The sequence below is a fragment of the Vicia villosa genome, unplaced genomic scaffold, assembly GCF_029867415.1.
Source record: "Vicia villosa cultivar HV-30 ecotype Madison, WI unplaced genomic scaffold, Vvil1.0 ctg.001210F_1_1, whole genome shotgun sequence".
In the NCBI taxonomy this organism is placed as follows: domain Eukaryota; kingdom Viridiplantae; phylum Streptophyta; class Magnoliopsida; order Fabales; family Fabaceae; genus Vicia; species Vicia villosa.
The window spans coordinates 292,736-320,688 of record NW_026705536.1 but is presented as its reverse complement, the minus strand read 5'-3'; the positions used below and the strand labels follow the sequence as shown (position 1 = coordinate 320,688).

General features: G+C 38.2%; 1 protein-coding gene across 1 annotated transcript in view; it reads right to left on the bottom strand.

The window, feature by feature from the left end:
• LOC131634031 (uncharacterized) overlaps positions 1–27,953 on the bottom strand; it is a 64,468-nt gene continuing 36,515 nt past the window's right edge. Inside the window, exon 4 of the mRNA XM_058904716.1 lies at positions 1–399. Coding sequence (XP_058760699.1) covers positions 1–399 — 399 coding nt within the window. The remainder of the gene's footprint in view (positions 400–27,953) is intronic.

Here is a 27,953-nt window from a genome sequence, read left to right as displayed (position 1 = left end):
TTAATAACCATCATCACACTGCATTTGGTGTTGTGGTCCAAAAACATCATAAACCATTTTCTCAAATCTATTGCGGTGGTTGTTATATCCCTCTTGTGCATATTGTTTCCTACTTAATTGTACACACAACTCTGGATTAACTTCTCCATGACATGTCCAATACCAATAATCAAGAGTAAATCCTTTCTTAAAAGTATGAACTTTAACTTCTTCGAAGTGTATGAAACCAATGTGTTTGCAAATAGTGCACGGGCATCTAATTTCATTATTAGATATGCCTGGTTGTTTCATTGAAAATGAATAAAATTTCTCTAATCCTTTTAGAAATTCAGGAGTGTAGCCCTTATGAGGATTTAGCCTATTGTACATCCAACTACGGCGTATGCAGATGTCCATATTCTACAATGTAATCAATTAAAGTTTATTTATTATAAATAACTTTTTTATAAATAAGCAAAGCAAAGTGCATTATTAGCTTCCTATAATGCATAAACTTAAAGTGTTTAATGATTTAGGATATCTAAGAGTTATCAATTAACATACTACATACATTTAATATGTACAAAACAAAAGAGATTATCACAATAAGAAGAAAACCAACGGATCTTACCTTTGACAATAATTTTCCTAAGTTTTCCTTGCACACTATCCTTGTACAAATCGAGAGCACTTCAAATATATACAATTTGAATATAAAAATGTTTAAATTATAGAATCAAATATACTTAGAGTTCACATTTCCTTGCACATTATCCTTATATTAAAGGAGAGCATTTTCAAATTCCTATAATTGTACACCATATATGCTACTACACATAGAAATGATCCTTAAAGACAAAAACTTGCAAGAGAATTAATTAGTTTAAAATTTTACATAACAAAATAAACAGTTTACCCTAAAAAAACACATAGTTAATGCAAGAGGAAGCAGACAAAAATCAATTATAGATATTTCATTGAATAATTGTTTATAAATATCAAAGTTTAAAATCACAGGTGCTGGAGGTTTATTGAATAGGAGGAGTGGGATATTTATTGTTGGAAGTCTAGATTTAATGTTCCCTTAGAGAAAAAGAAGAAAAATTGAAGACACAAATTTATCACCTCTGTACAAAAGATTGAGGAACCTTCTTTCCCTGATATATTATCTCTTTACAAGTATCATTAACAAGAACTTAAAAGGGAACAACACAAATGATTTACTTCAAACTAAATCACTCAAAAAGAAATTGTCTTGATTTTGAATAAAAATGCAACATTGTCATCTAAAAAGTACACTCTCTTCTGTCTATGTTTTGTTGTGATCTCACTACTATAGTCTTAAATACAAGAAGAAGAAAAACACATGTTTAACCAAATAGATATATAAATTTTAACTGAAGGAACTATTAGAAAATGTAAGAAAAATAAAAAACAAAGAGAGAGGTAATGAATTGAAGCTGATAGAAAATTCAAAGACATGAATAGAATGAGGAATAATCACCTTGACAAGCCAAACAGGATAAATTGAATAAAATCTAAAGTAGTTCCTACCAAAATCCAAAATCACATTTGTAACACCCCGCATTTTCTAATTTTAATTTAATCGGAAATTAAATTATTATTTAGAATTATTTAGTATTTTCGTTGAATTAATTTGGTGGAATAAAGTTGAATTGTTATTTTATTAATTAATGAGCTTAAAAATAACTTCGGGTTTAATTTGAGTTGTTGTGAAGTAAGGAGGGGTATGTTACTTAGCCCAATTAAGTTATTTAAGTGGTTAAATAAAATAACCTTACTATGTTGGATTTAGAATTGGAAGAAGGAAGAGCTATCATAACACAAAGAAGAAGAGGGTTTGGAGGAGAGGTGAAGAAGAGAGCCATGGCGGAAGAGAAAAGCTAGAGGAAGTCCAATTTTCGCACCAAGTTTCTGCAGTGAGACACATTAGAAAAACGGACGTTTCTCCCAATCCAACCGTTGGATCGTCGCGGTTCTTAGACACAACGTTCCAAACTCGTAGAGGTAACTTCTGACCGGAGCGATTTAAGTCCGTCTGACAAAGAGATTTCCTAACATATTTTTGGTGCGTCTCTGCACGTTGTTAGAAAAGATTTTCGGAGGAAGTTGGAAGCGGCGGCATAAGCTATGGCAACCGGGAGAGTAGAGCAATCTCATATCCAGGTAAGGGGGAATTATCTGGTTAATATCTATTATCGGGTTAGGGGTTGATAGTACTAAATAGGTGTAGAATTCGTGTCGATTGAGTCATATGATAGATTTAGGGATTTGGATTAATTGATTGATAATTGATCATTTTGTTGGAATCTTTGATGTTTGTGTTATTATGACTTCAATTGATGCTTGTTATGTGTTTTATGATATGTCTTGTATGTGTGTTCTATTTCCTAAAATTCGTACTGGTATGATTTGAGGGGGATTGAAATGCTTAGAATGTTGTAATTCTGCATATTTGGGGTTGCAGGTACGCAGTAACCGGTTACTGAGGGCAGGGTAACCGATTACTGCAGTGTAAAATGGTAAAGATTGCTGATTGGGAGTTGATAATCGGTTACTGAAAGGGGTGTAACCGATTACCCATACAAAAAATAGGGGAATGTGTTTCGTGAAACAGGGTAATCGGTTACTGGCATTTGGGTGACTGATTACCACTGATGATTTTTGAAAAATGATGTATTTTGGAAAGTTCATAACTTTTGAACCGTTGGTCCGTTTTGTGTGTCGTTTCGAGCTAAATGAACCTTGTGAAATAATCTATTTGATGATTAATGATGTGATTATGATTGAATGATGCATATATATATATAAACATGCTTGATGATGATTGTGATGAAATGAGTATTTGATGATGTTACTCATTAGACTTAACGATGGTATAAGTATGTTCATGTTTGAATTCATTTATATTCATTGATGATGTTGTATCCATGATGATGTGTTGGATCAGTAAAGGGCATGATTCCCATTGTGTGGAATTTGTGATGGCATGGCCGTATCTTGAGGATGTTGGATCGGTCATGGGTTATTCCCATTTGATGATGTTGGTACCACATGCATAGTATCAGTTCATACATATGCATACTTTTATAACATGATTGAATGTATTCCAGTGTTATAATTATTGATGATGTGTTGGTTGGTTGCTTATGATGATAAAACTTGTCTGAATGTCTGTTTATGAAAAGATTGGGTGAATGATGCAACTATGATGTGTTATTGCTTTATAACCTTATAACATTTGTTAATTATGATGAGATTCACCCTTACATGTTTTCATTTTCAGATTGAAGATAGCACTGTTCGATTCGGTGAGGACTAGCTCATGAGTCAGTTGTTTAGTTAGCGTCAGGTGTCATGCTCTGATATTTGTAACACTGGGGACGCGATGTTTAGAGTTTATGGTTTATAACTCTGGTTATGTTTTGATGTTTTGAAGGATAAGTTTTAAAGATGTTAAACTTAATCCGTATGATTTATTTTCCGCTGTGTTAACATGAAATGTTTTAATTGATGATGATTGCCTCAGTGAATGCATGACATGACTGAACGATGTTTAATTAATTATTGAATTGTGGCACCCTTGTTTTCATGTATTTTGAATAAATTTATTTAATTTTCCGCGGGGTTTAGAAGGGTGTTGCAATAGTGGTATCAAAGCATAGTCGGTCGTTGTGACTAGAGTCTTATTGTTAATTATTCCTTTGGTATGCGATATGTGTGCGAAACACTATCGGTACCCGGGTGTTCCTAGTTGTTTGCATGCAGAGATGGGATTTAAACAAGTGGGGAGAAGCTCTGCTTCTCGGTTATGTTTCAATTGTAAGATGATTGGTTTCGTAGACTGTTATTGGCAACAGTGCAAGCGTTGTTGGAGTTGTTGTTTCCCGAATCGAAGGTGACTTGGAATTAAGACTTGACTGGTAATTAAGTTGGAGCATCTTGAAGGAGGATGATTAGATGTAATTGATGGTTATTTGTAGGAGAGGGAAATTAGAAAGTTTCAATGTATCAGCTCTGCTGGTGGACTGCGAAGATGTCAGTTGAGTAGCTTTGCGTCTCGGAAGAGGTTCAGTTGCAAGTATGCAAAGAGGAATACTGTCGTGAGGTTTCATAAAATGAACTTCGACGATGGAATGTATTGCTCAAGTTATAAGAATGTTTGGAAGCAAAGAGATATGATAAGGGGTTGTTTAGAATGTGATTGATTTGAAGAGGATGAGTTTCGGAGTGGAATTTCCGCAAGCAAAACGCAGGAAACTTGCTGAATCGTTATGAAACTTCGAAAATTCATAACTGGAGTTCTGGACATCCGATTTGAGTTCCGTTTGAAGCGTCGGAAAGCTAACGAGATGAGCTTTGTTATAAAAATAGTTGCAGAAGTAGTAACATATGTAATTGTGACAGGATGACGTTGGAAAGAGGTGGAGTTACGGTTACACTTGTCCTTAGAACTAGACTTGTTCGCGGGTACTGCACGGGATGTTAGTGTCAGAGTTGAATGGAATAAGGGAATAATTAAAAGTTTTGTTGAGAAGCAATTTAAGGAATTAAATATACCATTTGAGGGGTTTTGGAGATATCGTTTAGAGTGTCGCTGCATGGCGTCGGTCTTGCATTTTCGGATAACGATCGGAAAATTCATATCTTGAGTCCTGAGTGTCAGATTAATGTGCCGTTTGAACCTGTGAAGAGGAGATATTATGTTCTAATTTATGGGAGAGTTATAAATACAGTAGAGTGATCCTATGAGGAGAGGTTATGAAGTCGGTTAAGGAAGTGTGAAGCTTGTTGAATAGGAATGGTTACTACCGTGATTGTTCGAAACGAAGTTGAGTAGAACATGTTGTTGATGCATAAGTTGATGAGATGTTCGATCATAAAGATGATTTGAGTACTGATGGATTTTAGTGAGAGGTGGATTAGTAGTAAAGGTGAAGTAAACTTTAGAACGGTTGAAGTCGCATTTGTGATGCCAAAGTAACGACAAGTATAAAAGAATAACTGTAGAGAATTTCTAACACCTATTGATGTGAGGAAGACTTTGTTGAGATTCCAAGTGAAATATATTTGTACACGAAAGACGTCATGGGATTGGGAGTAAAACCACGAGTTATGAATGTTGTTGTGGTCTTTCGCTATGATGAGGATTTTGATTTGGAACGAGATGAATAGTAATGTATGGGTATATTAGTGATTCTGAAGTTGAGAAGTACTTAACAAGTGTGTGATGTTAAGTGACTATGAACCGTATTGTGCGATAAGATAAGCTTGTTTTGTTACCTTAATGGTATAAGTTGTGATGGATATTAAACCGTGAGAATAATCGCTCACCATGTTGTGTGAACTTATGAAGAAGTGAATATGAAAGAGTGATACATGATGGCCAAATGATATAAGACGGGTAATCAGAGTCGCACAGCGAAAGTGTGATGTGGAGTAGTGTTATGAGTACTACTCGTGGGTGTCATACCCCAAAATTTGCCCGATCAAATTTACGTCCGTTAATCCATCAAGGTTCAAAATTAAGAGTCATGGGGTTTGACATTTCTATTGTCAAACCCGCTCTCTTATAAATCAGGTTGGTTAAAACAATGGTGTAATTAACAGATGTTTATGACCCAAACGTTGGGTCCAATCATTACAAGGGTTCTATCATTTTTGGGAGTATTTTGGGTTTTACTAACACTTGTTTCGATTATTATTTTTATCAGGACTAACTATTAGTATCTAGCATTATTAATTGTTATTATTATTAGTATTAATAGGATTACTATTAGGGTTAGTATTAGGATTAATTAGGTTATTATTATAATTAGGTTTTAGTAATTAAGTAATTATATATATTAGTATTATTATTTTAATATTTATTGATTAGTGTTATTAATTAATAGAATTATCATTGTGTTCTAATTATTGTTATTATTATTTTTATTATTTGATTTCTTTTAGTTGAATAAAAATATATTTTATTAGTATTTTAATGTCATTATTATTTTATGGTTACTATTGATTATTATTATTATTGTTATTAGGCTACTAGAATAAATAAAAAAAGGGAAGAAAAAAAAAACAAATTGGCCAAATGGTAGAAGTCTGTTCACGTTCATGGGAAAAAAGACCATATTTGCAAGTTTTCCAATATATTCCAAATCATAGTCAATTTTGGAAAGCTTTGATTCAAGAATCAATCAAAATGTAAATCTCAGCAATTAACAATATTTGAAGACAAATGTGTTGACCTAATGCATCCTTTATAAGGATAGGAGAATTGCATACGTGAGGGGTTTTTGGGCTGGCCTCCAAGAGCCATGGCCGGATTCTAAAAATCCAAGAGAATATTGAATTTGATTTCGTGGTTGCAGGTTGTTTCAATTGGTTATAGTGATTCTAACACGATCTAGGAAGTGTTCTGAAGCGAATGGCCTCATCACCTTCGATGGCCGCGTGCAGAATCACGCTCCCGGGGCCGCGGTTTGTTGAAATTTAATTTGTTTCGATTTCGATTATTCATGCATAGTCAATATAATTTGGTTGCATATATGTGTTATTGATGATGTTATGAAGCTTTTGGCATAGGTTAATTGAAGTTTAATTACAGAATGGAGAATCCACCATTGTTGGGGTTAAAAGCTTGGAGTTGGGATTTTTCCATAGCGTCAAAATTAACCCAAACCGTGGCCACCATTGGATTCAGTGAGCGATTTCTAGTCGATCCATGACCTTAGTTTTGATTTATAATTCGTTTTGTTGGGCTTTTGAGTTTGCAGGGTCTATGGTAACAAACCCAAAACCGTAGCCAAAGGGACTGGTTTGTCTGGAAAAAAAAAACGCGAAGAAGATGAAGAGGGTGTTGTTCACGTGTTTCTTCATTTTAAAATTTCTTTATCCGTTTTCTATATATTGTTTGTGAATAGAGTTACTAACAGCAAATAGAAAATGCCTTGGTGGAAGAAGTGATGCGCCTAAGGAGCTTTCAAACGCAGTGGGAGGAGTTTGATTCCCAGCTCCAACGGATTATTTTTATGAGTTAACAAACTTGATGATTCCATGCGCGCACTTCCAGAAGAATTGCGTTGCATCCTCTCATCCTGGCCATCGGATACGCACCCAGCGAGATCAAACGTACTTGGACATGCAGGATCACGGTGGACCCTCAAGGGATGTCCGTATGTAATTAGCGCCCAGTGTAGCAACCTGCCTAAAAATTTATGCTTTCGAGTCGCCACCTATTGTGAAGGGCGAATAGGAAACCCTACACAGATAAGAGATTGAGGGTAAGTTATTATAATCAGGCTGAGGGAAGGTATGAGGCACCCTCAGCCCTTTCCTAAAGGCTAATGTTCAAAGATTAGGGTTGCATGGCAGGGTTTGTGAAGAAATGTGGCAAACAAAATTTTAATGACATGATTGAGATTTTGAAGAGGGGGACTCGCCTTGTTGCCAAGTGCCTACGTACCTCCTTAGGGAGGATCAGAGCCTACGTAGTTCGGGAAGGGTTGTACGCCATTTAAAGTTTGAATATGATTATATGTGTTTTTTAGAGGCTTTTTGGTTAGCCTATCGCAGTTTGGTTTGTTTTGTAAATTGAATGGAGTTTAGAATTATTTGAAGGCGTGGGCGTACAACCCTGATTTGGCACTATCGACCGCGATAATCGATTGATTCAATTACCATAGTTAAAAGATTTGAAATTTGCATCACTACCAATTTTAATCGATTGATTCGATTATCACTAATAATGAATTAAGGTATATTTTAATAATTTTTATAGAATTTTTAGATGCATTGTTACCCCTCGTAATCGATTGATTCGATTAAAAAGAATAACAAATTAAATCGAAGGGAAGAGACGGTTAATCATCGCAATTAATAAAATAATTGCAACCATTTAACCAAATAATAGAAATTTGATTATATCTTAATTAAATAATATTTTAATTAAAAAACATCGTTGACCATAGCGATTAATCGATTTAATCGGAACGGACAACGAATTATAATTTAATACACATATTATATATTAATTTACTTAAAAAAAGATAATTATTATACAAATAAATATATTAACAAAGAATTAATTAAAATAATATGTCAATTAAAATTTATTTAGTTTTATTAAGGGTTATGATTAGGTGTGGCAGCTTGGATGGCTTATAATATAGGGACTGGATCTAGAGCGTTTGATTAAGGCTAGGGGAAGATCTAAGGGTGAGATCTTGGGGGTTTACGGTGGAAGCTATGATGAGGAGCGCATAGGATCATAGAGAAATATTCAGAAAAATAAATGGGCGAAGGGGAGGCTCGAACCCATGACCTCCCCCTCACCAGTGGCTTACACGACCAACACACCATGCATACACGCGTGTTAAACAAACATAGCAAATAAACAATATACGCAATTTAAGACGTGAACACAAGGAAACGCGCGCCAGTTTTCAAACGGACCAGTGGTGCGCTGCCACGCAGTCATCTTCTCCAAAGTACCTGTAAAACTCTGAAACTTTTGCTACGGTTTTGCTACTAAACTACTCGTAGCGAACGAAACCAGGAAAATAACGATTTGCGTATTCAAGCACATAAACATGGCGCGATCATCTTATTCTTTTCGCCTCAGTCTCACGAACTCAAATATGTTTTTAATTGACCCTAATTTGATCCCTACCAAAAATCCCTAATTTGAAACCCTAAAACTCAAAACGGCATCCAATGGCAAAACTCGATTAAAACACATAAGCTTAAAATAAACAACCCAGAAACATTCATGGCATTGAAACAAACATGAATATGCAATTATATTCCAATAATGATGCGTATATCGTCCAGATCGAAGAGGTTTTCAGAGTGACTTACCTTGACGAATGTGAGGCGATTCTGCGGGTGCTGAAGTAGAGTACCAATCCAAACACGTTCAGAGCCCTTTAAGGAAGCGTTTGCACCTTTTAGTTCTCGTTGGAGTCTCTTAATTCTCCAAAACCAAGTTTGAGTTTCTTAGTGAATTTTTGATTCTTGCAAGTCTGCCTCTCTCTCAATTTTTCGTCCCCTAGTGTGTTGGCTTGTGTTCAATACTTATAGGAGCATAGAATTAGGTCAAGAAAAGAATCAAAAAGCCTTTGAATCAAATCTTTCCATGTTTGAGAAATTGATTTGATTTCTTGAATTCTAAGCTACCATATTTAGCCCAATTTGTATTAATTCTTTCTTGATCCAATTGCCACGAAATTAGAAATATTTTGGACATTAATTCTGATTAAATCCAATCCCTATGCATATATTTAACCAAATATTTGATTTTCTACTTAATTAAACTATTTTAAATCATTAAAAAATGAAATAAAATTGTATAATTTAGATAGAAAAAGTGAAATTCGTGGCATGTTGTTTGGATCACTTATGAATCAAGTTTGGATCATAAAATATAGGCCCATTTGCAAGAAAATCAAATTGGACCTCCTTTATTTCACATTTGGTCCCTCTAAATTGCTTAACTTTGATCAAGCATATCTCCTTCAATTTTTAAACTATGAGGGAGTTCCAATACTTTTTAGAAACCTCATGAGGTCCTCTACAAGCCACTTTGGAACATATTTTTCATTTTAAGCTTTTATCTTGATCATATCCTCTTTGGGAAAAAACTGCTTTTGAAGGATGCCTGAAAATGACCTGTAATCTTTTGCCTTGTATCTCTTAAATGAAGCATTTTTTGCCTTGGCTTGTGAGACACAAAGTTGTAGAGAATTCAATTTCCTTCAAAATAGGCTTTGAGTGGGGAATTTCTGACGTTCCATGTGAAAGTTATGCCCAGTCAAAGTTGGGTTGACTTTCTCCTAAGAAACCCTAATTTGAACCTTTCTATATTTGTTCATCTCTGAGTTTCTATTAATGGAATCATGATCAATTCTTGATCAAATGATGGTTATGCACCCCATACTTGATGTTTGCCCAATGATCATGATTTGAATCATGCCTTGATTGTGATCGACCTTTCAGTTTGCATCAGTTGACTGGATCATTTGAGTGAGCAAGGTTTTGGAGTTTGTTCTTAAACCTTGTTATGAGAGAAGTGTGGGAGGCAAATTTTGGGGTATGACAGCTGCCCCTATTTAATTACCTTGGATTGGGTGACAAGAGGGTGTGTAGACCTCGCGTCGTTCCGATCGAAGAGTTATTAAATACTAGAAGACCCCTAAATTTGCCTTGAATTTGAGTATGGATGAAGAGAAATGCCCTGCTAATGCCTGAGTCTTACATAGCGAGGACCTTTGTTAGTTGTGTAATCGGCTTGCTATGGCCAGCAAGCCTCCGTAGTTTGTGGATCCCTCACTTACCATAGTGCTGGTAAGCTATTCGCATTTTGTGAACCTCTCACTTACCACAGTGCTGGTAAGCTACGTTGCAGTTTGTATCTCTCACTTGCCATAGTTCTGGCAAGCTACGCGCAGTTTGTATCTCTCACTTACCATAGTGCTGGTAAGCTACACGCAGTTTGTATCTCTCACTTACCATAGTTCTGGCAAGCTACTCGCAGTTTATATCTCTCACTTACCATAGTGCTGGTAAGCTACACGCAGTTTGTATCTCTCACTTACCATAGTTCTGGCAAGCTACTCGCAGTTTATATCTCTCACTTACCATAGTGCTGGTAAGCTACACGCAGCTTGTATCTCTCACTTACCATAGTTCTGGCAAGCTACTCGCAGTTTATATCTCTCACTTACCATAGTGCTGGTAAGCTACACGCAGTTTATATCTCTCACTTACCATAGTGCTGGTAAGCTACTCGCAGTTTATATCTCTCACTTACCATAGTGCTGGTAAGCTACTCGCAGTTTATATCTCTCACTTACCATAGTGCTGGTAAGCTACTCGCAGTTTGTATCTCTCACTTACCATAATGCTGGTAAGCTACTCGCAGTTTATATCTCAATAGGATTACTTGCTATAGTTCTAGCAAGTTCACCTGTACCAACAGGGTTATCTGCAAGTGTTGTTGCAGAATTCACCTGTGTGGAATTTTAGTTCCTGTAAATGCGTATGCATTATGTTTATATGTCGCGCATATGCCCCTGTTGTTTGTATAATGCGTATGTATGAATGCTTACACATGTGTATGTTGCATGTATATTGATGGATGTATGTATGTATATATGATACCCCCTATATTTATCACTCATCTCCTTATCACCCATTGCTTTTGTTTAACCCCTTTTTCTTTTGAATTGTTTGTGACTTTCCGGCTCAGTCTGATTAATCCATTGATACCATCCTTTGAAATGATATTCTGCTGGATTTTTAAGTGATCGCGTCACGGGGCGTTTGCAGCCTTCCGGAGATTTCATAGTTTTACTCTATTATTTTTGCGTTGAAAGTTTGTAAGTTTCTCATGTTAAATCCATGTTAGGGTTTATAAAAATAAATTATCCTTTGCAAATGGTACTGAAATTAGAAATGAAGCATAGTATGCAAAACGGAAATTTTATTGATATTGCCTTGAATTGGCGAGTGTACAGAAATGCGAAGAAAGAAAATGACAAATAGAAATGATATTAATACTGCCGTTGCTCTTTTTTGTTATCGAGGGCCCCAATAATCCTTCGACTTCAGAAGTAGATGATTGCACGACCCCTTATCCTTCGTAGTTTGCCTTCGGCTTATGTCCGGTAATCCTGCTTTTGCTAGGAATAATACTTCTTGACCGCGTCTGAGTTGATTGGGTGCGGTAGCTCATCCCCATCCATTGTGGTGAGGACTAATGCCCCTCCTGAGAACACCGTTTTTACAATGTATGGACCTTCGTAGTTAGGTGTCCATTTTCCACGGGCGTCGAGTCGAGGTAACAGTATCTTCTTGAGGACAATGTCACCCTTTTTGTAGGTTCGAGGTCGGACCTTCTTATCGAACGCTTTTTTCATCCTCTTTTGATAGAGTTGTCCATGACACAAAGCTGTCAGTCGCTTTTCTTCAATGAGATTAAGCTGATCAAAACGAGTTTTTACCCATTCCGATTCTTCTAACTTTGTGTCAGCTATGACTCTTAGTGACGGGATCTCCACTTCGATTGGGAGAACAGCTTCCATACCGTAGACTAGGGAGAAGGGGGTTGCCCCTGTAGACGTACGCACCGAGGTTCTGTAACCGTGTAAGGCGAATGGGAGCATTTCGTGCCAATCCTTGTATGTTTTCACCATCTTTTGTATTATCTTTTTGATATTTTTGTTTGCAGCTTCGACAGCGCCGTTCATTTTAGGCCTGTATGGTGAAGAATTGTGGTGTTCAATCTTGAACTCCTCGCACAGCTCCCTCATCATGTTATTGTTCAGATTCGACCCATTATCGGTGATAATCCTGCTTGGAACCCCATACCGACATATGATATTATGCTTGATGAACCGAGTGACTACTTGTCTCGTTACGTTGGTGTAAGAGGCAGCTTCGACCCATTTGGTGAAGTAGTCTATGGCAACCAATATAAATCGGTGTCCATTCGAAGCTTTAGGTTCTATCATCCCTATCATGTCGATTCCCCACATTGCAAATGGCCATGGTGAACTCAGAACGTTCAACGGGTTTGGTGGTACGTGCACCTTGTCAGCGTAGATCTGGCACTTGTGACAGGTCCTTGCATATTGGAAACAGTCGGCCTCCATTGTTAGCCAGTAATACCCTGCTCGCAGTATCTTCCTAGCCATTGAGTGTCCGTTTGCGTGGGTCCCAAAGGTTCCTTCATGTACCTCCCTGATAATCTCCTTGGCCTCGTTTTTATCTACACACCTCAACAACACTGAATCATAGTTCCTTTTGTATAGGATGCTTCCGCTTAAGAAGAACTTGGATGCAAGTCTCCTCAGTGTCTTTTTATCGATTGTTGAGGCATTCTCCGGGTATTCTTGTTTTTCCAGGTACTTTTTAATGTCGTGGTACCATGGTTTGTTGTCAGACTGCTCCCCAATCGCAAGGCAATAGGCAGGTTCGTCGAAGTGTCTAACAGTTATCCGTGGTTCATGGTTTGGCCAGGTCACCTTGAACATAGAGGAGAGCGTTGCTAGTGCGTCGGCTATTTGATTTTCTTCCCTCGGGATATGAGTAAAAGTGATAGTATCAAATTCAGCCGTCAACTCCAGTATAAGGTCTCGGTATGGGATTAGTTTTGCATCTCGAGTGTCCCATTCTTTGTTGACTTGATGGATTACCAACGCTGAGTCTCCGTATACATCAAGGAGTTTGATCCTTAGGTCGATTGCAGCTTCTAACCCCAATATGCATGCTTCGTATTCTGCAATGTTGTTGGTGCAGTCGAAACATAGTCTTGCAGTGAAGGGTAAGTGCCGGTCATCGGGAGATGTCAATACTGCCCCTATGCCATGTCCTAGTGCATTTGAGGCACCGTCGAACATGAGTTTCCATACCAAACCCGGTTCGGGTCCCTCGTCGGGTCCTGGTATTTCATAGTCTCTTACTAGCATAATATCCTCATCGGGGAAGTCGAACTTCATAGACTGGTATTCTTCGAGGGGTTGGTGAGCAAGATGTTCTGCCAATACACTCCCTTTTATTGCTTTTTGAGTTACATATTGTATGTCGTATTCGGACAACAACATTTGCCACCTTGCGATTCTACCCGTGAGCGCCTGCTTTTCGAACACGTATTTTAAAGGATCCATTCTCGATATTAGCCATGTGGAATGATTCAGCATATATTGCCTTAGACGTTTGGAGGCCCATGCTAGGGCACAACATGTCTTTTCCAATGGTGAATACCGAGATTCGCAATCCGTGAATTTCTTACTGAGGTAGTAGATAGCGTGTTCTTTCCTGCCTGTTTCGTCTTGTTGCCCCAGTACACACCCCATAGACCTTTCGAGTACTGTGAGGTACATGATTAGTGGCCTTCCGGGTACAGGAGGTAAGAGTATAGGTGGTTCTTGTAAGTAGTTCTTTATGGTTTCGAAGGCTACTTGACAATCATCATTCCATTTGATAGGTTGATCCTTCCTGAGTAGTTTGAATATAGGCTCGCATGTAGCTGTTAGATGTGAAATGAACCTTGAGATGTAATTCAATCGGCCCAGGAAGCCTCGCACCTCTTTTTCTGTTTTTGGAACGGGCATCGCTTGTATGGCTTTTACTTTATCAGGATCAACCTCTATACCTCGTTGGCTTACAATGAATCCCAACAGCTTTCCCGACCTTACACCAAACGTACACTTGTTCGGATTTAACCTTAGCTTGTACTTCTTTAAGCGCTCGAACAACTTATGTAGATTTGTAATATGCTCTTCTTCTGTGCCGGATTTGGCAATCATATCATCTACATATACTTCGACCTCTTTGTGAATCATATCATGGAATAGTGTGACCATGGCTCTTTGATATGTTGCCCCTGCATTTCTCAATCCAAAAGGCATCACTTTGTAGCAGAAGGTGCCCCAAGATGTCATGAAGGTGGTCTTTTCCATATCCTCAGGGGCCATCTTGATTTGATTATATCCGGAGAACCCATCCATAAAGGAGAATACCGAAGCTTGTGCTGTATTATCCACCAAGATATCTATATGTGGTAGTGGGAAATCATCTTTTGGACTTGCTTTATTTAGATCCTTGTAGTCTACACACATGCGCACCTTCCCATCTTTCTTAGGAACTGGCACTATGTTTGCAATCCATGGCGGGTAGTCAACTACGGCGAGAAACCCGGCGTCGAATTGTTTGAGCACTTCTTCCCTGATCTTGCTATCCATATCTGGTCGAACCCTTCTGCGCTTTTGCCTGACCGGCGCACACCCTTCTTTGAGAGGTAACCTGTGTACCACGATGTCTGTATCCAACCCCGGCATGTCACGGTATGACCAAGCAAAAATCTCTGCATACTCGTGGAGGAGCTTGATTAGCGTTGTTTTTATACCCTCGTTTAATGTTGCCCCAATCTTGATATTCTTGGGTTCTTCATCTGTTCCCAAGTTTATGATTTCGATGGCCTCTTGTGGAGGGAGCATGCTTTTGGATTCCTTATCCACTAACCTTGACAACTCTTCCGGAAGTTCATCGTCTTCCTCATCCCCTTCTTCAGCCTGATTAGCGAGAGCCTCGAGTTTGTATAGAGTCTCAGCAGTATTATTATCGGTGGTGTCAGAAGGTGATCTGCACATGTTTTATGTTTTGTTTTCTTTTAGTATGCAGATGTGAACGTGCTTTGTTTGTGCAAGAAATTTATTTGTCATTTTCAGAAATGGAAAAGGAATAAATGCGAGAAAAGACAATGTTTTCAATACCAAAATGCAAAGACAATTTTATTAATAAACTTCGAACTTGAAAGTAAATGGGGCCCTTACAAACTAACTCTATGCTTCGGGCGAGGCATGAGCTTTATTGTTTTTTTTATTTGAAAAAGGGAAATAAAACACACAAAAGCAAATTACTTTGAAATGAAAACTATCTCCGGTATCTCCATGCTTGTCCAATTCTGTAGCTGTTCTCCTGGTTTGATTTCTCGGATGAAGTTGGATGTCCCTTCTCGAGAATCCTTGTTGGACACCATAGCTACATGTTCATACCCACCATTCACAAAAGTTTGCATTATTGGGGGGAATTGTTGTTCCTCCTTTTTGATGCTTTTGAACTTGGTGGGTTGATATCCTAACCCTGAGCGATCTTTTTTCTCTGACACCTCTGGTAGCTTGCCCCATCCTTTAGCATCTGTGTCTTGTAGATCCTTCCACGATGTCACCGCCCTTCTTATCTTCTCCACTGGTAGTGTGATAGCGGTTGCAATTTCTAGAGCTTGAAATGCGGTACCCAATGCTTCGTCTCCAGCCTCAATATATCTGTATGAGTTTAGATTGCTGACAAATATATCCTCTTCTCCATTGATGGTTACTATAGAGTTCCCATTCACAAATTTTAATTTCTGATGGAGGGTGGAGGTGACTGCCCCAGCTGCGTGGATCCAAGGACGTCCTAGTAGGCAGGTATAAGCTGGCTCAATTTCCATCACTTGGAAATTGATGCAGAAGGTATGAGGACCAATCACAACCGGTAAATCCACTTCTCCTAATACTGGGCTCTGTGATCCATCAAATGCTTTTACCACCAGACGACTTGGTCTAACTACCAATCCTTCTAAGGCTATCTTGTCAAGTGTCGCTTTTGGCATCACATTTAAAGATGATCCCGTGTCAATCAAAACTCTAGCCAGATGGGCCTTCCCACATTGCATGGAGATATGCAAGGCTTTGTTGTGTGACCTTCCTTGTAGGGGCAGCTCATTGTCACTGAAGCCCAGGCATGCCCCAGCAGTTAGACTTGCTACCATTCCGTCAAACTGGTTGACTGTAATGTCCTTGGTAACATGGGCAGCGTTTAAGATCTTCATCAGAGCATCTCGATGTTTCTCAGAATGTATCAATAGTGATAAGAGCGATATCTTAGAGGGTGTCTTCTGAAATTGATCCACCACTCTGTAATCACTCTTCTTAATCAGGGCGAGAAACTCCTCAGCATCCTTACTAAAAGTTTCTTTATCCTTAGGTTCAGCCTCATCACTTGGTCTCGTAACAACTTGTTCTCCAGATTGTGTCAAGTTTTCACTAGACGTTGGTGGTGCCTGCGTAGTTTTGAATATGCGCCCGCTACGGGTCATGCCCCCAGGTCCAACAATGCTTGACACTGCAGTATTGGTATCGGTCTCGTACTTCCACGGTACTGCTTTCATCTTGTCCAAAGGGTATGGTCCTCTGATTGGGATGATCCTAGTGTGCTCTTGTACAGGTATTACCAGTGGTGGTCTAGAGCATGGGATAATCAACGGTTTTCTTGCCCCTTGTGCAGGTATCATTAGAGGCTCGTTTCTCTCCACCATCGCCACATATTCCTCCTCAGGGTGTTCCTCCAGCTGGATCAACCCTTGATCCATGTGCCTTTGCAAGGTGTCTTTGAAAGCTTCGTTATGTTCTAGGATAAACCCCTTTATAAGAAGATACCTCTTAAGTGCATCTATGGGGGAGTTCCGTTGTTGAACCAACTCTTGCTCATCGACAACTTCTATTGCATTGACTGCGCCTTCATGGTGTGGCATCGGGTTCGTCTTCACATTGGGTTTGTCAAAGGCGATTGCCCCTGATTCAATTAAATTCTGAACGATGTGGCTGAAGGCCCAACATTTCTCCAGGGTGTGTCCGGGAGAATTGGCGTGAAATTCACACCTTTCATTCGGTTTGTAATTGGGCATGAGTTTGCCTGGAGGAGGAGGTGGCAATGGTCTAACTTCCACCAAGGATTCATTTATTAAATATTTCAGAATTTCTTTCTTGGAAGTAGGTAGCGGATCAAATCTCCTTTGTCCCCCCTGAAACCGGTTTTGTTATGGTGGATATGACATGGGAGGTCTGTTCTCCTGATGCCCTACAGCATTAGTCTCTCCTTCCTTCTTTTTAGCAAAGGTTGAGGTGGGCCTCTTTGAGTGATAAGAGTTAGACGATGCTCCTTGTATTTTCCCACTCTTAATTTCGTCTTCTATTCTTTCACCAATAACCACTAGATCTGAAAACCCTGAGGACACACTCCCTACCATTTTATCATAGTATGGCCCTTGTAATGTAGCCATGAACATTTTTACGAGTTCTTTTTCCAACAGGGGAGGTTGGACTCGGGAAGCCATTTCCCTCCACCTCTGTGCGTATTCCTTGAACGATTCCTCTTTCTTTTGTGACAAATTTTGGAGTTGCATCCGATCGGGTGCCATGTCCAAATTGTATTTATATTGTTTTAGGAACGTATTAGCGAGGTCGGTCCAGCTTCGGATGTGAGACTTCTCTAATTGCATATACCAGTCAACCGATGCTCCACTCAAGCTATCTTGGAAAAAATGCATCATCAACTTTTGATCTTGAGCATAAGCAGCCATCTTTCGCACATACATGCGTAAGTGACTCTTCGGACAAGAGAGTCCCTTGTACTTTTCAAAATCGGGTATCTTGAATTTATGAGGAATAGTCAAATCCGGCACCAAGCTCATTTCATAGGTATCCACATCGAAGACATCATATCCTTCCATTGCTTTCATCCTTTCTTCCAGCGCCTTGATTTGTTCACTCTCCTTGGAATTCTCCCCAGAATCAGCAGAGGTCAGCTTTGGTTGAGGGACTTGATCTGTGTCATTAGTGTCCCCATACTGTAGATCCAAGTAGTCCTCATCCCTAAGCGGATTGTTGATTGGAATGCGAACTGTGCGAGACGTCCCTTCTTTTTGAGTAGTAGGGATAAATCCTTCTTGAGAGGCCTCTCCCTCTTCATGGGTCGTAGTAACCCTTTTTGAGGAGTGAGCTTTTTCCTTGTGAGGGTCATGACCCTTAACATATCCTAACAATGGGTTTCCATCCTTAGGTATCTCTTCATACTGATCATGAACTTCCTTAGCTTTGTCTTGCTTATCTTTGAGGTCTTTCATGAAGCTCAGCACTTGGGCCATTCCTCCCTGGAGGTCTTCAACAGTACCCTTTAGTTGGGTCATTTCCTCACGAAGGGCGGCCTGGTTCTGTTCCAATTGTTCCATTGCCCTTTTCTTTTGAGATCTTGTCTGAATTACCGGTTGAGTTGCAATGGTGTGACTGGAGATGAAGATAGTTTTTCTTTAATGCTTGGTAATTAAATATGACATGCATGATATGAATGTTATGCTTATGCTATGTTCATGTCTTATCCACATTATTATAGTAAATATACATTCTTTTTTTTTATTCTTTTTCTTCTTTTTTTTTTTTGCATATATTTATTCGGTGAATATTATAAGAACAATAAGTAAATGCGAAAATAACCACACTTTATTAATTGAAAGGAAATACCACTTCATTGTTGGTTTACAAAAGAGGAAGGGAAACTGAAATTAAAAAATACTCAAAATAAATTAAATTAAAAGTACTTGAAATAAAAGCAACAAGGAAATAACATAAAGCTAAGAACGCCTTTGGATGTCTTCTTTGAACTTGTCCACCATGCTCCTACAAAGCTCCATAAACTCTTTGACGACTTTAGGAAGGATGATGGGAGAGGATTCTGCTCTTTCCAAACTTTTTGGAATATCCAGGATTAGATCATTACACAAGAAGACTAGCTTATCATAATCATCGCGACATTTCTCATAGTCTTCAAGCATCTTAGGAACCATGCTCACATGCTCACTTGCCGTAGAAACAATTGTGTAGAGTCTTTTCCAATAGTCTCTTTCGTTCAAGGCTGCCTCGTGTATCTCTTTTTCTCTCATAAACACTTCCCGAAGTGATACCATAGCTTGAAATGCTCTTTCGTACTCACCAGTGCGCTGTAAAAGTTCTTCTTCCGTGGTTAATCTTCTTGCGCGCTCTTGTTGTTCAGAATTGCGAGCTTCTTGAAGATCATATTTGAGGTTCCTTATTTCCTCTTCTTGATCCTTAGTTCTATCAGTTAATTCAAAGACTACAGCTTCTAGATTTTTCTCGGATTCCGCTTTGTCATGGGAAGCCTTCTCATAACGCCTTCTCCACCTTGCAATTTCCGCATTAGCTTGCTCCAACCTCTCATCATGAGCCTCTAAATTAAAATTAGCACTTAAATACCCTTCAGTTGCACGCTTCCTTTTACTCCTTTGTCTATCATTCTCTTCCTTCATTGCTTGAAGTTCTTGGTTCTTATCCTTAAGGTCGAAGCGTAGTTGGCTCCTTTCGTTGGTAAGTTGATGCAAATCAAGTTCTAACTTCTCTTTTTCTTTTCGGGACGCCTCTAGGGCAGCCTTGATCCCTTCTATCTCTTCGATGGATAGAGGAACAAGATCAGGAGAATCAGGCTTGTATGCGGGATCCACAACAAAAGGAAGCAAAATCTTCCCAACTCTTTCTTGAACCCATGCGGTGTAAGGTGCTTTTGCAATTGCATTCTTTGGCCCAAAATATTTTCTTTGGACCTGACTCCAAGCTTGAATTACTTTCTTCAATGTTCTTGGTTCACCTTTCCCATTATCATGCAAGATCAATTCTTCTATTTGTTGTTTGGAAGGTTCACTATCCATAGAATGTCCTAATTGACGTAATGCTAAAACGGGGTTATAATTAATACAACCAAGAGTCCCCATTAATGGCACATTGTCGAAATCTCCGCATTTGTAAATGATCCTATCAGATTTTAATTTCTTTGCATACCATAGGATAGAATCCGCTTTAAGAGCCCTTAGCTTTTGAGCCCAATCATTTCTAGTCAATTCTTTGATAAGACCACTAGCTTTATAGAGATGTGAAGTCAACCAAGAATATAGCAAGTGGACACAACAAAATAGCATTCCTCTCTTCTTTTCGTACTTTGTATGGATAGCATAGTAAATATTAGCGAGGATAGTCGGAGTAGGATCTTTTCCGTGAACCTTAAAGGAAGTGAAAGCATGAATGGCAGCGGGATCCACATAATCAACATTTTTTGGCAATAAGACAACTCCAAAAATCAAAAGAGCTAATAAATGTCCACAAATGTCCCATTGTTTCTTTTGAGCATACATTAAAGCTTGATTTTCTAAGTAAGATCTTTTGATCCCATGCACATCCCCATCAGTTTTGTAATTAGTCTTCAATTCCGCAGCAGATAACCCCAAAGCTTTTGCCAAATCTGAAAAGTCAACCTCTTTACCCACACCAGTATAGAATTCTTTTTTAATTTTTGAGAACCCCAACGTAGCATCCATCTCTTCCAAAGTTGGAGCCAACTGAAAGTCTTGAAAAGTGAAGCACCTAAGCGGAGGGTCATAAAATTGAACCAAAGCAGTAATTGCTTCTTCTTGTACTCTCACCCTTAGCAAGTCCAACATGTTCCCATAGCGGATTACAAACCTATCCAAAGCACTTGATGGTAATTTTTCCTTGATTATTTTCAGCTTCTTGATATCCGGAGTGGAAACGGAAAAGTGAACAATGGTCTTCTTGGTACTCATCCTTCCTACACATTCACCAAATAGAATATATTTTTACATTTATATCATATTTTTTTATTTACTATTTTTTTGTGGATAAAACATGATGAGGATGCAAATGAGAGATGATGCATGCAAACACACAAAAAAGAAAAGAAAATCATAGCAACAAAAGAAAAAATATATATATATATATAACAAATCAAACATATATAACACAATATTTTAAGAAACCCAGGTTCATAGGTTCGACGTAGGGGGCTCTAGGGAGCCAACCTTTATGGGGGGTTCTAGAAGGTCTCATGGGGTCATTCGTAGCCTCCGAGACTCTTTGTCTCTTCGGATTTTAAAACGACTCATTTTATCCATGAGGTTCGAATTTTTGGGGTAGGTTCTCGGAGAGATCAGCCAAGTATCCAGTCCAGCCCTCAACAAAGTCAAGCCTCGTTTTGGACCTTTCCGAACACTCAACCCACTCCGAGTGGAGTTATCAGTGAGATTCGTAGGAGATTCGTACTCCCCTATTGATCTCAAAGTTAACTCCCACACTTAGGGTTTAACATAATATAAAACAGCAATGCATATAATAATTAAACATTTCAAGGCAGAACAAATAAACAAAAAACAAAAACAAATAAATAATAAAAAAAACATTAATATTTATTAAAAGATGAACCTCCCCCCAAACCCTAAAAATGGCAAGTTTGCCAAACCCTAAAAAGTTTGCCACAAACCTAAATGTTTCGCCAAAAACCTAAACTCTGCCAAAACCTATAGGAGCATAATAATTCACCATTAAGTGATGTCCCCAGCAGAGTCGCCAGCTGTAGCAACCTGCCTAAAAATTTATGCTTTCGAGTCGCCACCTATTCTGAAGGGCGAATAGGAAACCCTACGCAGATAAGAGATTGAGGGTAAGTTATTATAATCAGGCTGAGGGAAGGTATGAGGCACCCTCAGCCCTTTCCTAAAGGCTAATGTTCAAAGATTAGGGTTGCATGGCAGGGTTTGTGAAGAAATGTGGCAAACAAAATTTTAATGACATGATTGAGATTTTGAAGAGGGGGACTCGCCTTGTTGCCAAGTGCCTACGTACCTCCTTAGGGAGGATCAGAGCCTACGTAGTTCGGGAAGGGTTATACGCCATTTAAAGTTTGAATATGATTATATGTGTTTTTTAGAGGCTTTTTGGTTAGCCTATCGCAGTTTGGTTTGTTTTGTAAATTGAATGGAGTTTAGAATTATTTGAAGGCGTGGGCGTACAACCCTGATTTGGCACTATCGACCGCGATAATCGATTGATTCAATTACCATAGTTAAAAGATTTGAAATTTGCATCACTACCAATTTTAATCGATTGATTCGATTATCACTAATAATGAATTAAGGTATATTTTAATAATTTTTATAGAATTTTTAGATGCATTGTTACCCCTCGTAATCGATTGATTCGATTAAAAAGAATAACAAATTAAATCGAAGGGAAGAGACGGTTAATCATCGCAATTAATAAAATAATTGCAACCATTTAACCAAATAATAGAAATTTGATTATATCTTAATTAAATAATATTTTAATTAAAAAACATCGTTGACCATAGCGATTAATCGATTTAATCGGAACGGACAACGAATTATAATTTAATACACATATTATATATTAATTTACTTAAAAAAAGATAATTATTATACAAATAAATATATTAACAAATAATTAATTAAAATAATATGTCAATTAAAATTTATTTAGTTTTATTAAGGGTTATGATTAGGTGTGGCAGATTGGATGGCTTATAATATAGGGACTGGATCTGGAGCGTTTGATTAAGGCTAGGGGAAGATCTAAGGGTGAGATCTTGGGGGTTTACGGTGGAAGCTATGATGAGGAGCGCATAGGATCATAGAGAAATATTCAGAAAAATAAATGGGCGAAGGGGAGGCTCGAACCCAGACCTCCCCCTCACCAGTGGCTTACACGACCAACACACCATGCATACACGCGTGTTAAACAAACATAGCAAATAAATAATATTCGCAATTTAAGACGTGAACACAAGGAAACGCGCGCCAGTTTTCAAACGGACCAGTGGTGCGCTGCCACGCAGTCATCTTCTCCAAAGTACCTGTAAAACTCTGAAACTTTTGCTACGGTTTTGCTACTAAACTACTCGTAGCGAACGAAACCAGGAAAATAACGATTTGCGTATTCAAGCACATAAACATGGCGCGATCATCTTATTCTTTTCGCCTCAGTCTCACAAACTCAAATATGTTTTTAATTGACCCTAATTTGATCCCTACCAAAAATCCCTAATTTGAAACCCTAAAACTCAAAACGGCATACAATGGCAAAACTCGATTAAAACACATAAGCTTAAAATAAACAACCCAGAAACATTCATGGCATTGAAACAAACATGAATATGCAATTATATTCCAATAATGATGCGTATATCGTCCAGATCGAAGAGGTTTTCAGAGTGACTTACCTTGACGAATGTGAGGCGATTCTGGGGGTGCTGAAGTAGAGTACCAATCCAAACACGTTCAGAGCCCTTTAAGGAAGCGTTTGCACCTTTTAGTTCTCGTTGGAGTCTCTTAATTCTCCAAAACCAAGTTTGAGTTTCTTAGTGAATTTTTGATTCTTGCAAGTCTGCCTCTCTCTCAATTTTTCGTCCCCTAGTGTGTTGGCTTGTGTTCAATACTTATAGGAGCATAGAATTAGGGCAAGAAAAGAATCAAAAAGCCTTTGAATCAAATCTTTCCATGTTTGAGAAATTGATTTGATTTCTTGAATTCTAAGCTACCATATTTAGCCCAATTTGTATTAATTCTTTCTTGATCCAATTGCCACGAAATTAGAAATATTTTGGACATTAATTCTGATTAAATCCAATCCCTATGCATATATTTAACCAAATATTTGATTTTCTACTTAATTAAACTATTTTAAATCATTAAAAAATGAAATAAAATTGTATAATTTAGATAAAAAAAGTGAAATTCGTGGCATGTTGTTTGGATCACTTATGAATCAAGTTTGGATCATAAAATATAGGCCCATTTGCAAGAAAATCAAATTGGACCTCCTTTATTTCACATTTGGTCCCTCTAAATTGCTTAACTTTGATCAAGCATATCTCCTTCAATTTATAAACTATGAGGGAGTTCCAATACTTTTTAGAAACCTCATGAGGTCCTCTACAAGCCACTTTGGAACATATTTTTCATTTGAAGCTTTTATCTTGATCATATCCTCTTTGGGAAAAAACTGCTTTTGAAGGATGCCTGAAAATGATCTGTAATCTTTTGCCTTGTATCTCTTAAATGAAGCATTTTTTGCCTTGGCTTGTGAGACACAAAGTTGTAGAGAATTCAATTTCCTTCAAAATAGGCTTTGAGTGGGGAATTTCTGACGTTCCATGTGAAAGTTATGCCTAGTCAAAGTTGGGTTGACTTTCTCCTAAGAAACCCTAATTTGAACCTTTCTATATTTGTTCATCTCTGAGTTTCTATTAATGGAATCATGATCAATTCTTGATCAAATGATGGTTATGCACCCCATACTTGATGTTTGCCCAATGATCATGATTTGAATCATGCCTTGATTGTGATCGACCTTTCAGTTTGCATCAGTTGACTGGATCATTTGAGTGAGCAAGGTTTTGGAGTTTGTTCTTAAACCTTGTTATGAGAGAAGTGTGGGAGGCAAATTTTGGGGTATGACACCCAGGTTTTCTATATATATATATATATATATATATATATATATATATATATATATATATATATATATATATATATATATATATATATATATATATATATATATATATATATATATATATATATATATATATATATTATTATTTAAGATTAGGAGTTAATTGATTTTCTACTTTTATTATTTAGATTAGGAATTGTAGAAAATATTAACATTGATATTAATTTAATTTTTTAAATTAGGATTAGGAAAATCAAATTAAGATTAGGTTAGGTTTATCTCCCGATTATTCGACCATCTTGATTTAATTAATTTAATCAACCTTAATCATAAATATAACAAAAACTCTAGAGGTTTATCAATGCCTTAGGGTTTGCCCGGTTCCACTGCCATTTGGAAAAAATATTAATTTAATTAATTCTTGAATAATTCTCTCCTCGACCCGACTAAAGCTATTAGTCGCATTAGACGAGAGATAAAAGAATAAAACATGAGATTTAATGACAAAATTAAAATACATTCAATTTGCTGCCCGGGACGATCGAATCTATCGATCAGAGTAACCAACAATGCCTCTTTAATACGTTAACTATAATGATCAAACCTATTGATCATTGCAACAACGGTGACATATTAAATCAGGGTTGTACGCCCAAAACCTTCAAAACACACTAAACCACGACACTACGGATTTTCATCCTTTTCAATCAGGCAACTCAAAATTCCTTTCAAATCAAATTCAAAACTACGATAGGACATTCAAAAAGCCTTCAAACCATATCAAATCAAATTCTAAGGCGTACAACCCTGTGCCCGAACTACGTTGACTCTGATTCTCCCTAAGGAGATACGTAGGCACTTGGATAACCAAGACGAGTCCCCCTCCTCAAAACTCTAATCATGTTCATAATAATTAGCTTTTAACTCTATTGATTTTCTGTCATCTTTCTTTATTTTAGCCATAAACCTCAACTCTATAATGCAAACCTTAGGAAAGGGTTGAGGGTGCCTAACACCTTCCCTCGACCTGATTATAATAACTTACCCCGATCTCTAAACTGCGTAGGGTTTCCTATTCGCCCTTTAGAATAGGTGGCGACTCTAAGTCTTAATTTTTAGGGCAGGTTGCTACAGCTGGCGACTCTGCTGGGGAGATACACTTAATGGTGAATTATTAGACTCCTATAGGTTTTGGCAGGGTTTAGGTGTTTGGCAAACGGTGTAGGTTTTTGGCGAAATTTTTAGGGTTGGCTAATTCGCCATTTTAGGGTTTATGGTTTTAATATAAACATTTAAATTATATTTATTTACTTATTTATTTACAACTTCCATTTACAGTAATTATAACAATTTAAATGAATATTCGTTTACTTTAATATTTGTTGCTGTACTGCAATTTTGGAGCTACAAATGGCAGGATTTAGGGATCAGGTTCTTATAAATATTTAAATTTAATTTAATTTATTTATTTATTTACGGTTTTTATTTACAGTAAATATTTATAGTAATTTAAATAAATGTTTATTTAAATGATTACTTGTTTTACTGTAAATTTTGGGGATATATAAATTGTTGTCAAACCTAAGCGTGAGAATTATATTTAAGACCAGAGAGGAAATACATCGCCTACGAGTCTTATTATAATTCCACTCAGTGGGTTGAATATCCGGAAATGTCTGATACGAGGCTTGACCTTGTTGAGGGCTGGACTTGGTATTTGGCTGATCTCTCTGGGAACCTACCCCTAAAATTCGAACCTCATGGATAAAATGAGTTGTTCTAAAATCCAAAGAGACAGAAAGTCTCGGCGGCTATGAACGACCCCATGAGACCTTCTAGAACATACCAATGGGAAGGGTAGGCACCCTAAGCCGTTACGTCGAACCTATGAACCTAGGGCTTACGTGCTTACGTGCTTACGTGCTTATTATGTGTTTACGATTTATACACTGCGAATGTCTTGCGTGTTAATTTTGCAGGTATCCCTACGCGTTACTTGGCCTACAGGGACTCTATTTCCAAGACCATGTCTTTCCCACGAAGGGCATCTACATTCATGCACGTTGATTGGCCTCCCGATGGCCATGAGACTTAGTGACTGTCATGAACAGTCACCCCGTGCTTACATCCATGCAGTCCCTAGCCTGTAGGGACTCTATTTCTAAAATCGAATCCTTCATACGAATGACACCTTTATTAGTGCACAGTGATTGGCCTCTCGATGGCCATGAGATCCAGTGACTGTCTCGAACGGTCACCATGTGCTTACATCTATGCATTCCCTAGTCTATAGGGATTCTATTTCCAAGACCATGTCCTTCCCACGAAGGGCAACTACATTTATGCACGTTGATTGGTCTCTCGATGGCCATGAGACCTAGTGACTGTCATGAACGGTCACTCTGCGCTTACATCTACGCGTTCCCTAGCCTGTAGGGATTATATTTCTAAAATCGCATCCTTCGTACGAAGGACATCTTCTTTAGCATACGTCAATTGGCCTCTCGATGGCCATGCGATCTAGTGACTGTCTGGAACGGTCACCCCGTGCTTGCTCCTACGTACTCCCTAGCATGTAGGGATTTTGTTTTACGTCCATGTGTTTTTACAACGACGCGTCTTTCCCCTGAAGGACGTCCACATTAATGCACGTCGATTGGCCTCTCGATGGCCATGAGAGCTGGTAACTGTCTTGAACGATCAACCCGTGCTTGCTCCCGCGTAACCCTCTAACTCGCAGGGTTTTGGATTTCCATTTATACATCTTTCATCCCTAGCCTGTAGGGATTTCTCTTCATCCAATATCGTCCTTAGATAGGTTGTGTTCCGCTTAGAGAACCTTCCCACGAGGGACAACTTCATTGGTACAAGTCGAACGGCCTCTCGATGGCCATGAGACTTGGTGACTGTCTTGAACGGTCACCAGCCGCTACCTTCTGCATATTCCCTAATCTAAGGGGTTTCCATTGGCGTATCATAACATCAAGCTGGCATATATTCCACGAGGGTCTAATGTCGCCTCTAAGGCTATCCCTAGGATCATATGTCACACATCTGCATTGCATACACGGAGTTATCATACAGGGAGTCTCTCGCATACCCATGCATTTGCATTTTCATGCATTCATACATTTGCATTTACATTCGCATTTCTATCTTCACCCGCATCCACACCTACCGCGCTAGCCGATTTCCTGAGACTCACAAAGAAAAAGGATCGTAGACTATGGAGAAAGGAGGATAAATTATTGGGAATGAGCTTGGACTTACAAGGAGAAAAAGGGATGTCTTTCACCATGCCAGCCG